We start from the raw sequence: 15,364 nt of genomic DNA, 5'->3' as shown, positions 1-15,364 counted from the left end.
GGACGGGGTGAGGAGCCCAGCGTGAGCCTGACTTCCTTCGTGCCGAGAATGCAGCGGCTGGAGAGCAGCAGAGCACACTCGCTCCCTTCCTCATTGCCAGGCAGCCGGCTGGTGTGGCATCTGCCGTGGCTGCCTGAGGAGAGCCCAGAGCGGGGCTGCTGCTGAGGGTCTCCCCACAGCCTGTGCCTCTGGGGGTGCCGACCTGTATGGGTCATCGATGATCCCCCGGTAGATCCACTTCTCCAAGATCTCAAAGTAGGGCACGCTGGCAGCCTTGGTCAGGTACAGACACAGCTCCTGGGCCTGGCTGTCCCCTGTGTAGTTGAAGCTTCTGTCGTGGAGGAGGCTGAGGGTCGAGCCCCCCAGACACTCGCCTTTATCCACTGATGTAGCTGCGGGGGGAAAAAGGGAGCTGCTCACCCCAATGAAGGAGGCACGAGCGCCCTCCTTGATGAACCTTGGCCCTTGTGCTGGGACAAGCAGCTTATTTAGCTTATAAAGGGCAGCGACCGCAGCTCCCCTCCCACAAATACACGTGATGTGAAGTGACGGGGGCTCTGCCTTCATATCTGGTGTCCAGAAACAACAAACCTAGAGCCACAGCCAGGGCCAGAGTCAGAACTGCTCCCTCCCCTCCCCATGATGATACTCTGAGCTCCTCTATCGTGACTGCTAACACCCCGCCTCCAGGACGGCCTGTAGGCTCCTGTGGGCCCACCGTGCCCATGATGGTTGCGTGGTACCGAGCGAAGCCAGGATGTCCACAGTGCGCATGGTCGGCTGGATGTAGAACCAGAGCTTCTGCAGCGACAGCAAGCCCTGCCTCTGTAGCAGCTCCAGCTGCGTGATGAGGATCAGATACTCCTTCACTAGGGTGCGCATTGCAGCTGCCAGGGCATGGTTCACCTGCCCGTACTCAAAGGACGACTTCTCTTCAATGAACCTGCAAGGAGGAAGGCACTAAGCACCCTGAAGAAGGGCCACCTTCCTTCTCAGATGAAAGACCAGATAATCCACGCCCCGCGCCCACATGGTGAACAACTCGCTCGACCTCCTGTTCTGAAAGGACCTGGGGTGGGGCACATGGGCCAGGGTGGGGCCACAGGCTCTACACTTCCCTGGGCTTCAAGGCCATGTTAGGAGTGAGGCTGGGCCATAACCAGAGAAGGGGCTTGACCCCTGAAGTCACAGGCATCCTCTGGGTCTGACAGTTGAGTCCAGGCAGTCCTGGTGTGTGATACCCACCTGGTCACAGTAGAGTAGCTGGTGGCCACCGGGAGGATTCTGTTCACCAGCTCCTTGACAGAGAGGTCCAGGTTGGGGTCCACGAGGAAGGTGCGGTTCTGTCGGCCCGTGAGGGGCTGTGCAGTGATGTACCTGCCATCCACACCAGCCAGCACGTAGAGCAGGTCCTCCACAATGGCCGATTCCTGGGTGGTCAAGGGCAGGGCGCCTGGCCGGGGGTGGCAGTACAGAGTCTGTGAGCAGCCAGTGTCCCCCACTCCACCCAGCTGACCCCTTTGACCCTTCTACTATCCTTGTCCATCTGGTTAGAGTCACGCTCCCACTTTCCCCTCCTTGCAGCTGCCCCAGACGTTCATGGATACAAAAAATAAGTTGGTGTATTCAGCCTTGATGGACCCCAGGGGGTACTGAGGGCTGAGATTCCAACCCCCCAGGAAAGGTGTGCCTGCTCCAGGAGCCACTGGCCACCAGTGCAACCAGATGAGATGTGATCACATATCAGAGCACTGACAGCAGGCTGGGTCCTTTTGAGGCAAAAAAAGGAAAATCTTTTAGGTTACGATAAACTCTCAGCTTTTTAAAAGATAAAATCAGCAATTTAAAACGCACTGCCAGTGTAAGTGGTACTACAGCGCTTAAAATTAAAATTTGGTAAGTCTGCTTTACTATGGGACGAAAAAAAGGTTCTCTCCAGATATCACTCTGGAGAGAAACTACGTAATGTCCATCACCCACACACATAGGGCCGCAACAGGCATGGCCTGCTTCCTTGTGGCCACCTGCGGGCCTCAAAGACAGTGTGGGCCGGGCCACCTGGCTCTTGCTGGGACACCTTGCCAGGGGAGAAGAGCCACACGTGAGAGTAGGAAGACAGCACCGCCAGGAGAAAAGCAGCTCTAGGCGAAGCGGCTGTGGCGAAATCGTCCTGCATCCAGCCTCATAGCTGCACCAGCCTTGTGTGGAGCCCAGGGTCAGCCCCAGGATCAGGCCTGGAGTCAGCACCAGAACTGGAGGTTGGCAGCTTGGGAACTGTTACTGTTACCGCAAGATACTGGGACCTGAGCACGTGTGAGCTGGTAAACCCTGCATCACAACCTAGGTCCCGATCATGACAGGCAAACATGTCAGGAAATGCCGCACCATCAGTACCTTACGTACCTATGGGGAGGGCCGCATCTGCGCCCACCCCCGAGTTGCTCAGAAAGTCCCCGGTCAGCGCAGGTCGCTCATACACCCACGCTGGGAACACAGGGAGCTGCTGGCCTGAGTTCTTCTTATTCTGTTTGTCTCGAAGCATCTTTCTTTTAAGTTCCAGAGACTAGCAAGGGCGTTTTAAAGAACAAAGAGATACACTTTCAGTAGAAAAACTGAAGAAACACATGTCTTTAACAAAAAAGCTGATCATCTAACACAGGTAAGGGCTCAGGAAACCTGTGCAGAACTGAAATAACGGTTTGTGAGCCACCACCAGGCCAGGTCCTAGGGTAGAACATTGACCCCTAGTTCAGGATGACCCGCCAGTCCACGGGGACCTGCCCTGCATGTCAGGGAGCCATTGGTTCAGAGGACTTACCCCTCATCTCACAGGGCCCTCAGTTCAGGGGACCTGCCCTTCATGGCAGGGGGCCATCAGTTCAGGGGACCCATCCCTCATCTTGGGGTCCTTGGTTCAGGGGATCCACCCTTAATGTCGGGGGGAAGGGGTCTCATCTCAGGGGGTCCCAGTCCAGGAGCCTCCTCGTGACTCGCAAGCACTGGCCCTGCCATGCCCCAGGAAGGGTGTCCCAGGTTAGGCCTGGCTCTCAGGAGTACTCTTTGTGTGACCTCCATCACTCTCTCCTGGCAATGACCATATCTGCGCCCTGGGACTCACAGTGTGAACAGGCCACAGCAACACTGGTGCATTCTCAGGCTGACAGGAAGAGGGACGTGGCCGCCCAGGGCCTATCAGAGTGAGGACAGCTCTGCAAGACCACACCAGGAAGGCTCTGCTCCCAGTACCTACAGCATAGAGCTGCAGTACTCGCATGGGACCAGCCATCAGGTGTTATCAGGCTGGAGCAGCCCAACTCTCAGCAGCACTGACTCAGGAGGTCAGCGCAAGGGCACAGGGCTCGGTCTCTGGGGTGGGCAGCTCAGGTGTAAACTCCCATCTCCACACTTTAGAGGGGCCTCAGTTTCCTCATCTGTCATGCAGGGGTAGAGGTGGTACCAGCCCCTCAGTGTGTGAGGATTAAACAAGATGTGTACCTAGGGGCTCGCCACAGTGTCTGGCATGTGGGAAGTGCTGACAGGTGGCAGCTATTACTGTCATTACTGGTGCATGGTGCCACTACTGGGAGCCTAGGCCTCTGCTCTCAATACACTCATGGCTAAGCTAGTAAAATTTATAGGAAGTGAGATTTGAGGCAGGACTTAAAGGACACAAAGGTGATAATCTGGCAGCTCTGAACAGAAAGACCTATGGGATAAGAGTTAACCAAAAGACCAAGGGATTATGTGAAATACCTATGACAGGTAAAGGAACAGGCGCCAAAGTTTACTCGTGGTTGCCCGTGATGGGAGGGAGGGGGAGAGGGGCCGTCATTGTTTAGGATGCAGTGAGCATCTGTTAACGGTGATGGGAAATTTAGCAACAGACACTGGTGATGGCCATACAACATGATTAACGTAACTGATGCCACTAAATTATACACGTAAGAAATGCTTAAACAGCTAATCAAAAAAAAAAAAAAAAAACTGTGGAAGACATGAAATCTAAAGCAGAAAAAAGCAAATACAGAAGAAAGAAACAATCAAGAGAAGATTATCTACAAAGCACACTCTTGAAAAAACAAACTGTCAAAAACTAATAGAAAAGAGGCAGGGCCAAGATGGCAAAGCAGTCAGATGCTTCCAGTGATCTCTCTTACAACAAAGACCGGAGAAAATGATTATATATATGGCAAGCTAGGAGCCCTGAACATCAAAGGCACAGTAAGGAAATCAGACCAAGTGGCAGGGGGAGGGAGAGACAGTTCAGAAACAGTGAGGAGCTGTTGGACCTGACTTGCAAGGAACCCTGGCGCGACCGTGGCAGGGCTGGCGGTAGTGTTTGGGACATGAGTTCCTCAGAGAGAGACCGTGAGCTGCACAGTCTACTCATGCCTCCGGAACAAGAGAAGAACAGTGCTCTAGACAAAATCTAAGAACTTGCACCTGATTTACTGCACGCCCAGTCCCCAAGCCGACTTCAGTGGCTGTCGATTTCCCTGGGCCTGAGATAGGTCCTTCTGCGTGCCCTGAGCCATTCTCCCAGCCTTGGAGGAGGAATAAATTAACAATTGGGGGAAAAGATAACCTGCCGGCTCCCCTAAGCTGGGAACTCAGGGCAAAAGTGGCTCTTGTCCAGGCACAAACGGTCTGTGGACCCTGAATACCTTTTATCCCTGCATGGACCTGTGGGGGCCAATTTCAGGAGAACAGGCCCTTGTTGGCAGACCTCAAGTGTTTCAGCTGTGCGGTGGAGAGGTGGGTGTTTGATGTCTGACACCGCTTTGCCTATTAAACAGGGTCCTCACCTACGCACATCAGGGGCCTAAAGACGTGGCTTCACTCAGGTCACCCAGCCACCCACACCTGGGGTCCAAGGATAACTGGTATCTCCCAGTCCTTACAACCAAAAGCACTGGGTGCCCATGGTCCATCTGCAGAACCCACCCACCTGTGTGCTCTAGGGAACAGGGACGCACTTTCCTAACAGACATTCGGGGGACAGTTGTCAGCCCCCTGCCTTGTTCAGAGCATGACCCCCTGTTGCAACCAGATACCTGTACCTACACCAACCATCCCTGCCCCTCTAAGACTGTAGAACAGTGCCTGTACCGGACACCTGAGCTGAATCCATACAAGAAGGGTGAATGGACTCCTAGGCTCGTATACCTGGTAACAGCTCTAGCCATCTGGTGACAGGACATCAGAGCTTCAAAGGTACAAATAATCAAGCTAGCTCACTCAAGTTTAGGCCCATCAAAACAAAACAAAGCAAAAAGCCAGGATATAGTAAGCAAACATAAATTAATACAGTAACTTATAGGTGACTCGGAGACAAGTCAATAACAAACCACATAAATAAGCAAAACGTGATCACTTCAACAAGCTCTCAGAACAAAGGATCTAGGAACGTTCCAGATGAAGGTGCCTTCTTGGAATTACCAGATGCAGAATACAAAAGATTAATACACAGAACTCTACTCAAGACATCAAGACGGAGATCAGGAGGGAGATCAGGCAAAACGCAGAAAAAGCCTAGGAACACACAGATAAAGCAGCCGAAGAAATTAAAAAGGTTATTCAAGAACATAACGAAAAATTTTACAGGCTACAAGGATCCACAAAGAGACAGCAATCAGAAATACAGAAGATTAACAACAAAATTTCAGATCAGACAATTCAATAGAAAGTCAGAGGAACAGAATTGAGGAAATGAAAGTCAAAATTAGTGAGACTGAAGATAGAACACTTGGCACCAATATATTTGAAGAAAAATCAAATAAAACAATTAAAAAAAATGAAGAAACCCTAAGAATCATGTGGAACTCTATCAAGGGAAATAACCTACGAGTGATTGGAGTACCAGAACAGGGAGGGAGAACAAAAAATACAGGGAGAAATTTTGAAGATTTGTTGGCAGAAAACTTCCCTGATATCATGAAAGACGAGAAGATACCTATCCAAGATGCTCATCAAACTCCACATAAGGTAGATCCCAAAAGAAAGTCACCAAGACACATTATAATCAAACCTGGCAAAGCCAAAGACAGAGAATTTTAAGAGCAGCTAGGGATAAGCAAAAAGTCACCTACAAAGGACAGACAATAAGAATAAGCTTGGACTACTCGACAGAAACCATGCAGGCAAGAAGGCAATGGGATGACATATATGAAGCATTGAAAGAAAAAAACTGCCAACCAAGAATCATATATCCAGCAAACCTGTCTCTTGAATATGAAGGTGAAATTGGGATGTTTCCAGATAAACAGAAGATGAGGGAATTTGCAAAAATCAAATGAAAACTACAAGAAATACTAAAGGAAGTTCTCTGGTTAGAAAATCAGTAACGTCAGATATCAACCCAAGACTAGAACACAGTGCAGAGCAACCAGATAGCGACCCAGACAGGGAAATCTCAAAAACAAATCAAGATAAAAAACCACTCAAAACAGGCAAACAGTGCTATCATTACGTAAAAGATGACAACATTAAATCAATAAAGAGGAACTAAAAAATGTAGTCACAGATCTCTCATATGGAGAAAAAATCAAGGCAATATAAAGAAAAAAATTTGATTTAACCTTAGAAAAACATGGATAAATATTAAGGTAACCATAAAAGAGACTTAACAATCGTACACATCAAAATGAAACATAAGAAAAACATAAGACTCAGCAAAAACAACATCGACAACAATGAAAAACAGGAAAGACAATATACAAAGAAAAACTACTCAGCACAAAAACTGATGGAGGAAAATGAGAAGCCGTAACTGTTGGCTGAGATCCCACCACTACCCTTCACCAGGTGAGTCTGGCTGCCTGGGTAAGTCAAAACCTACTGCAGGGCTGCTCTCTTCTTGTGGCCCAGAATTCTTGATTATAAAGAAAATTTAAAGCTGGGTCATGGTCAAAAGCAAAGCCTCTATCTCCCAAACTTCACATTAATTTTTAACAAGTGACAGAGACGTGGCCCATCAGCTGCAGCCCTGCACCTGAAAGGTGGGCAGGTGCAGTCTGGGGGAAGGTGTATCCCCAGAAATGGATGGCGTACCTGCTGCAGCGTGGAGCCCGTGGCCACACTGCCGAGCTGCCTCCTCAGCTCCTCAAGCTCCTGCGTGGAGATCTTGGAGGCAGAGGCAGGGACACTGAAGCTGGGGGTGGAGCTGGCTGCAGCACTGGCCAGGAGCTCAGCCCGCTCTTTTGCATTCTGCTGCAAGTACTGCAGAGTCTAAAAACAACAAAGCCAGGTATTTACAGGGGTCAGCATGCTTGTTCAATCTGGAGAGCAAAGCAACCCTCCCACTTACTTCTTTCCTAATTCAAATGAGCACCTGTGGGGAACACAGAGGAGCCACCTTGTAACCCTTTAGTTTCCCTCTTGTCTCTAGGCAGCCTCCCAGCAGGTGGTACATCTGCCACATGCTAAAAACCTCCTCTGATGTCCACTCCAGATCCATCCTGCATGCAGGCACAGCCAGCTCTGCAATTTAACCTCATTGAGGTCCCTCCCACTCCAAGTGAGCCGGCCCCCTTAGGGCACGGGCTCATGTGCACCACCCTCACCCCTTTGGTCCTGGAAAGATGCATGGCTGCATGAACCAAGCTTAAGTACCTAACGCACTACTGGAATGCTCTTCAGGGCCAGGCTCCTTCGGCCTGGACGTGTTTTTTTCTTAAAACAAAAGTAACACGTGCACAAGATAAAATGCTCAAAGAATACAGCATTACACACAGTGAGGAATCAGCTTCCCTGCCCCTTGCTCCCTGGAGATGGTCCTGCTCCACCCTGGCTCACTGTTCATCCTAATGGCACCATACGTCGTATGAGGTGGAAAACGAGCGAGCGAGCACAAGAGGCTACAGTAGAGGCAGAGATGTGGTGAATGGATGACACGGTTGCCGGTAATGGCAGACTGGAGAGGTCCTATCTAACGAAGTATATCTCCTACACCGAGAAGTTGCTTAAAACCACTGTCCCTAGCAGAAGCTCCCTGAGGAGCTCGTGTCTTGTTAGCCTTTCTGGCACGGAAGGAAAATCTTTTCACAGCATTCACACCACACTATCCCAGCCGGTCCCCACAGCACCTCCTTGTCCTCTGTGAGCTTCGACAGCAGGTACACCAGTGGGTCCAGGCTCCGCGTGTTTTTAGACTTCAGCTCATCATACTTCTTCAGGAAGTCTTCTGGAGTTCGAGAGAATTCTGCTATTTTAACCTTGAAAGCATGAACGTGAGTGATTTAATGTCAGCAATTGATTATGCACTTAACACACACCTTCCAGAAAATTATAGACAAAAGCCAAACAGTTAAATTAGGCAGGTTAAATAATCACATATCCCTGAAGTAAACTAAGGAAGCTCACCAGAATCTTAGGGTCGCTATGAGTCGGAATTGACTCGACGGCACTGGCTTGGTTTTTTTTTGGTTATTCATACTTTCTGTTAAGGCTTTTCTCATTTTATGCTTTCTAAGTCTTAGGTCAGGTAATAGTCACTTCCATTTTTCCTAGCAGTTTATGCACTTGCTTTACCTGTTATAATTCATTCCCTCTGGACTTTACTGTGATGCACAGGTCAGGCGTTATGCCTAATACCATGATTCAGAATACTCCATTTATAATAAATGAAACTTAACTGTGGGGTCCTGAGCTCTCAACCCCCATGTGTCTGTCAGTTTGTCGTACTGTGGGGCTTCTGTGTTGCTCTGATGCTGGAAGCTATGCCACCGGTATTCAGATACCAGCAGGGTCACCTATGGAGGACAGGTTTTAGCTGAGCTTCCAGACCAGGACAGACTAGGAAGAAGGACCCGGCAGTCTACTTCTGAAAAGCATTAGCCAGTGAAAACCTTATGAATAGCAGCGGAACATTGTCTAATACAGTGCTGGAAGATGAGCCCCCCAGGTTGGAAGGCACTCAGAAGATGACTGGGAAGAGCTGCCTCCTCAAAGTAGACTTGACCTTAATGATGTGGATGGAGTAAAGCTTTCGGGACCTTCATTTGCTGATGTGGCATGACTCAAAATGAGAAGAAACAGCTGCAAACATCCATTAAAAATTGGAACCTGGAATGTATAAAGGATGAATCTAGGAAAATTGGAAATCGTCAAAAATGAAATGGAACGCACAAACGTCAATATCCTAGGCATTAGTGAGCTGAAATGGACTGGTATTGGCCATTTTGAATTGGACAATCATATAGTCTACTATGCTGGGAATGACGACTCGAAGAGGAATGGTGTTGCATTCATCCTCAAAAAGAACGTTTCAAGATCTATCCTGAAGTACAACACTATCAGTGATAGAATAATATCCATATGCCTGCAAAGAAGACCTGTTAATATGACTATTATTTAAATTTACGCACCAAATAGGGCCAAACATGAAGAAATGGAAGATTTTTATCAGCAGCTGCAGTCTGAAATTGATCGAACGTGCAATCAAGACGCATTGATAATTACTGGCGATTGGAATGCAAAAGTTGGAAACAAAGAAGAAGGATCAGTAGTTGGAAAATATGGCCTTGGTGATAGAAACAATGCTGGATATCGAATGATAGAATTTTGCAAGACCAATGACTTCTTCATTGCAAATACCTTCTTTCACCAACATAAACGGTGACTATACATGTGGACCTCACCAGATGGAACACACAGAAATCAAACTGACTACAGCTATGGAAAGAGATGATGGAAAAGGTCAATATCATCAGTCAGATCAAGGCCAGGGGTCGGCTGTGGAACAGATCATCAATTGCTCATACGCAAGTTCAAGCTGAAACTGAAGAAAATCAGAGCAAGTCCACGAGAGCCAAAATATGACCTTGAGTATATCCCACCTGAATTTAGAGACCATCTCAAGAATAGATTCGATGCACTGAACAATAGTGACCAAAGACCAGATGAGTTGTGGAATGACATCAATGACATCATCCATGAAGAAAGCAAGAGGTCACTCAAAAGACAGGAAAGAAAGAAAAGACCAAGATGGATGTCTGAGGAGACTCTGAAACTTGCTCTTGAGCACTGAGCAGCTAAAGCGAAAGGAAGAATTGATGAAGTAAAAGAACTGAAGATTTCAAAGGGCCTCTCGAGAAGACAGTAAAGTATTATAATGACACATACAAAGAACTGGAGATGGAAAACTAAAAGAGAAGAACTCACTCAGCGTTTCTCAAGCTGAAAGAACTGAAGAAAAAATTCAAGCCTCGAGTTGCAATGGTGAAGGATTCCATGGGGAAAATATTAAATGCACAGGAAGCATCAAAGGAACATGGAAGGAATACAGAGTCATTATACTAAGAAGAATTAGTCGATATTCAACTATTTCAAGAGGTAACACATGATCAGGAACCGAGCGTATTGAAGGAGGAAGTCCAAGTTTGCTCTGAAGGCATTAGTGGAAAACAAGGCTCCAGGAGTTGATGGAATGTCAACTGAGATGTTTTAACAAACAGATGCAGCGCTGGAGGTGCTCATCCGTCTATGCCAAGAAATATGGAAGATAGCTTCCGGGCCAACTGATTGGAAGAAATCCATATTTATGCCTATTCCCAAGAAAGGTGATCCAACCAAGTGTGGAAATTATAGAACAATATCATTAATATCACACGTAAGCAAAATTTTGCTGAAGATCATTCCAAAATGGCTGCAGCAGTATATAGACAGGGAACTGCCAGAAATTCAGGCTGGTTTCAGAAGAGGACGTGGAGCCAGATATCATTGCTGATGTCAGATGGATCTTGGCTGAAAGCAGAGAATAGGAGAAGGATGTTTACCTGTGTTTTATCAATTACGCAAAGGAACTTGATTACGTGGATCATAACAAACTATGGATAACACTGCAAAGAATGGGAATTCCAGAACACTTAATTTTGCTCCTGAGGAACCTTTACATAGATCAAGAGGCAGTTGTTCAGACATAACAAGGGATTACGATTGGTTTAAAGTTAGGAAGGGCATGCATCAGGGTTGTATTCTTTCACCATACCTATTTAATCTGTATGCTTAACACGTAATATGAGAAACTGGACTACATGAAGAAGAACGGGGCATCAGGATTGGAGGAAGACTCATTAACAACCTATGTTATGCAGATGACACAATTTTGCTTGCTGAAAGTGAACAGGACTTGAAGCACTTACTAAAGAAGATCAAAGACCACAGCCTTCAGTATGGATTACACCTGAACATAAAGAAAACAAAAATCCTCACAACTGGACCAATGAGCAACATCATGATACATGGAGAAAAGACTAAAGTTGTCAAGGATTTCATTTTACTTGGATCCACAATCAAAAGCCATGGAAGCAGCAGTCAAGAAATCAAAAGACGCATTGCATTGGGCAAACCTGCTGCAAAGGACCTTTTCAAAGCATTCAAGAGCAAAGATGTCACCTTGAAGACTAAGGTGCACCTGACCCAAGCCATGGTATTTTCAATGACATCATATGCATGTGAAAGCCGGACAATGAATAAAAAAGGCTGAAGAAGAGTTGACTCCTTTGAATTGTGGTGCAGGCGAAGAATACTGAATACTGCCAAAAGAACGAACAAATCTGTCTTGGAAGAAGTGCGGCTAGAATGCTCCTTAGAGGCAAGGATGGAGAGTCCGTGTCTTATATACTTTGCACATGTTGTCAGGAAGGATCAGTCTCTGGAGAAGGACATCATGCTTGGCAGAGTACAGGGTCATCAGAAAAGAGGAAGATCCTCAACGAGGTGGACTGAAACAGTGGCTGCAACAATGAGCTCAAGCATAACAACGACTGTAACCATGGCGCAGGACGGGGCAGTGTTTCGTTCTGTTGTGCATAGGGTCGCTATGAGTTGGAACCGACTCGACGGCATCTAACAACAACGATAACTGTGGGGTCCTGAACTCTCAATTCTGTTTAGCTAATTTGTCTAATTACCCAATGCTATTATTTAACTGAATAACGAAGCTTCATAATTTAACAACAGATTCCAAATTCAAAACCATCTTCTACTGAAGATCTATGATTTTGAGTATTACTTGACTAAAGAAATAATAATTTAAAGGGATTTCATGAGGTTGGTACCAGAGCCCACCTCCTCTTAGGACATGGGGAAGGCAGTGGTTGAGAGTCAGGTTCGAGCTCTCACTCTAACCCTCCACATACTCATCTGTAAGATGAGGGAGTGGCAGGAGCTCTCATAAACATTCAATAAAATCATAGACTTTTGCATAACACCTGCCACATAAGAGCTCTCAGCCTGCACTGTGTGCTGCCATCTGCCTGCCAGGGTGGCGCTCACCTTGGCGCTGTGTGCAGAGACAGTGGTCGTGACATATGGGGTTCTGTTCTTCTGCAGCAGGTCAATGTAGACCTCAGCCCCGTCGCTCCCATGGACATGCAGCAAGCTGAGCAGCTCATTAACATCATGGTGGATCCGAAACTCACTCATGGCTCCAGCTCCGGGACTCCAGCATCAGAATGTGAACTCCTGAGGGTGAGAGACACACCACTTATGAAACCAAACCCTATAAACAAGGCTTGAAAGCAATCTAAGTTGGCCAAGACCAGGCATTTGTCAAGCTAAAATCATCTGGGGCCCAGGAGAGCCCTGCAAACGTGCTCCCCCACCCCCAGACGTCACCACAACAGCCTTAAGCTTAAACCACTACTCCCTGTCCCAGCACGAACACTGGACCCCAGCCCACAAGGCTCTCACCTGGCTCTAAAACCCTGAGCCTTTCAGCTGCAGCTCCATTTACAGCTCTGGTGCCAGGAACATCTCCCCTTCTTGCTCTCAAGGTTGGCTGTGTATGCTAATGCTTCTGGGCAAATTCTACACACTCCCTGTGCCCTTGAGCTGGATGGGGTCCCACTTTAGTTCACTATGCCCTGCTGTGTCCAAGGGTCTTGCCATGAAATACAAAATCAGTGTCCCACCAGGTGGAGAGCAGCGGACTGCATGGGGACCTCTGTTCTCCCACTGATGGCAGACCAGGCAGCCGTTACCACCAAGAGAGCCGGCAACAGGTTTAAGACAAATGCATGTGTCAATCACCACAGATTCAAAACACAAATGGGACAGGCTTCACTAAAACACTGCAGCGCCAGTGCACGGGTCTTAGTCTAGGCCCATGAACATGAAAAGCACCCTCAGAAATGAGACGCGAAATCATCTGTGAATTTTCTAAGATGAAGGTCTTTCATCAGCTTCTCAAAAAGTTCTGTGACCCAAACAAGGTACAACTTACTAATACATATTAATTTGGAACTTCACATTGAGAAAGCTAGACTCTAATCTTGTCTAATGGAAAACAGATGCTCAGCATACAAATATCATACTTTCACGGCACATAAACATCAAATACTGGTCGGAGGCAGAACGTCTCCAACAATGAAAGTGGAACACAAACACGAACTGGTGGTACGTCCCCGAAGCATGCATGTTTTCATCAAGAAGCACTCATGGTTAGAAAGCAAGAAACACAGGATGTGGCCATGGAGTCCCAGGCAGGCTCAGCACTGACCCAGCCACTTCCCAGTTTTGGGACCCTGGGCAGGTAGCCTGTCCTTTCTAAGGCTCTGACACTCAGGTGCCTCATCAGAAAAGAGAGAAATGATAGTACCTATGCCACAGAGCTGCTGTGGGTTAAATAAGATAATTCTCATAAAGCACTGAGGTGCCCGCACATAAAAAGTTCTGCAGTTGTTATTATTGGAAAAGCAGAAATAACTCGTTGCTGTTACTACAAAGGGCAAATACTCTGGAAACATTGACTCCGTTATCTGGAAAATGGTGGATTTCACACATAGACAATCAGACCAGCATTACTGACAACGCCTCAACCATCAGTTCCTCCTTAACCACAAGGAGCCTTGAAGAAGGAACCTCTAACCACATGCAGAACAGGAAAACCCGCAACTCTTTGGCTGATGGCTTCTCGATGACTGTGGGTTGTCCTCTGCTTTTGGATTGAAGGCCATGTTGGTAATACAAAAAGGCAAGGACATTTGTTTGCTGCTGAAACGAAACACCCTCCACCAAGCAAACACAGGTAGCGAGCTACTTCTGAGTGAACGTTGTTTTGAAACATCATCTTCAAGAAACTTTACATTTGTGGTAAAAATATAACACAGACATCCCCACATCACAAACATTAACACTGTAAGGAGCCTGCTGTTCTATCTGGATTTGGGGAACAATTCCTACAAGATGGCAGCCCTCGACTACAGGCAGTACCATCCCCTGGGGATCTGTGGAAATGTGTAGGGGCAACAGGCTGTCACAGTGTCTGGAAGGTGCTCCTTGACTTAGTGGGCAAGATGTAGGAGTGCTGTCCCACCAAAAATGCCAGTAGCGTCCCCACCAAAAAACGAAAACATTTAAGAACAGAACCCTGGTGGCACAGTGGTTAAGAGCTCAGCTGCTAACCAAAAGGTTGGCAGTTGAAATCCAGCACCTGCTCTCTGGAAACCCTAGGAGGCAGTTCTACACTGTTCTATAGGGTCGCTGAGACAGAACATACTCGATGGCACCTAACAACAATTTAAGAACATTTAAAAGCTTACTTAATCTTTCTGGTGCTCTAGAATTCTCTTCTCTGTTCGTTGCCACAAAAGGAGGAACACAAACTCGCGTGACTGAGCAGCACTTCTCTCCTGAGAGCTACTGGAGGGATGAGTGGGAGGAGGCGATGGAGTGGTACGTCATGTTTTGCCGTGACAGAATGAGGCACACGCTAGTAGTGAAAAACATTTGATTACAACACAGAAGAAGCTGAGAAAATCTTTGTTTAGAGCTCAAAGGTAATTGCACTAACTGGCTTGAAAAACGTTACCTTACAACTTGGAAAAATGCCAAGAACCCTAACGTTTTTCCAGAAACAGGAAAGTAAAGAAATAGTCCTCGGTATGAGACAAGAAAATGAAAAATAGACTCTTGATCCATAACAGAAGCTCTTAGGCCTAAAGATGACCAGGTGGGGCTGTAGCCACAAACCTTTAGTTGCAGGGTAAAGCTGACAAAAAGCTTTTCATCATGGGTCGCTTACTTCTATTTTCATTACACGTGGCTCTCTTACAGAAACAGCAAGCACCCCCTTTTCCTTGCTAGAGCACTTATAAGCCCTGCTCCACGAGGAAATCTTTTGGCGGGTGGAGAGTTTGTCCCTGTCAGCTCCCGGCCCATCCCCCACAGACGGTCCCATAGCGCCCCCTGCTTCTCTCGGGCGCTCCCGATCTAACTGGGTAGCTGTCTCCGCCGTTAAACATCTGCCGCCCTTCTCCGCTGCAGGCTCCGGGGCAGCAGGGACCCGGTCTGACGCTGGCACCCGTGGCCGCTGAGCACCTGGCACAGCGTCCGGCACACCGGTGGCGGGGCAAGCGCAGAG

At 47.5% G+C, this 15,364-nt stretch overlaps 1 protein-coding gene across 8 annotated transcripts in view; it reads right to left on the bottom strand.

Annotated features, from left to right (window-relative positions):
• Positions 1-15,364, bottom strand: part of TUBGCP2 (tubulin gamma complex component 2) — a 29,930-nt gene that overhangs the window by 14,388 nt on the left and 178 nt on the right. For 2 of the 8 annotated variants that reach the window (XM_064269116.1, XM_064269117.1), the window contains exons 1-9: positions 14,974-15,353; positions 14,544-14,713; positions 12,277-12,465; positions 8,085-8,213; positions 7,051-7,227; positions 2,404-2,563; positions 1,246-1,453; positions 744-943; positions 203-392 (exon numbers count right to left, since the gene is read on the bottom strand). In XM_064269116.1, the coding sequence (XP_064125186.1) occupies positions 203-392; positions 744-943; positions 1,246-1,453; positions 2,404-2,563; positions 7,051-7,227; positions 8,085-8,213; positions 12,277-12,426 (1,214 nt within the window). In that variant the 5' untranslated portion in view covers positions 12,427-12,465; positions 14,544-14,713; positions 14,974-15,353. The other 6 variants (XM_064269118.1, XM_003419654.4, XM_010599252.3 and 3 more) reach the window with 6 other exon arrangements.

This window comes from Loxodonta africana, chromosome 16, assembly GCF_030014295.1.
Source record: "Loxodonta africana isolate mLoxAfr1 chromosome 16, mLoxAfr1.hap2, whole genome shotgun sequence".
NCBI lineage: Eukaryota > Metazoa > Chordata > Mammalia > Proboscidea > Elephantidae > Loxodonta > Loxodonta africana.
Note: the sequence above shows the minus strand (reverse complement) of the source record. Positions and strands in the feature narration are given on the sequence as shown.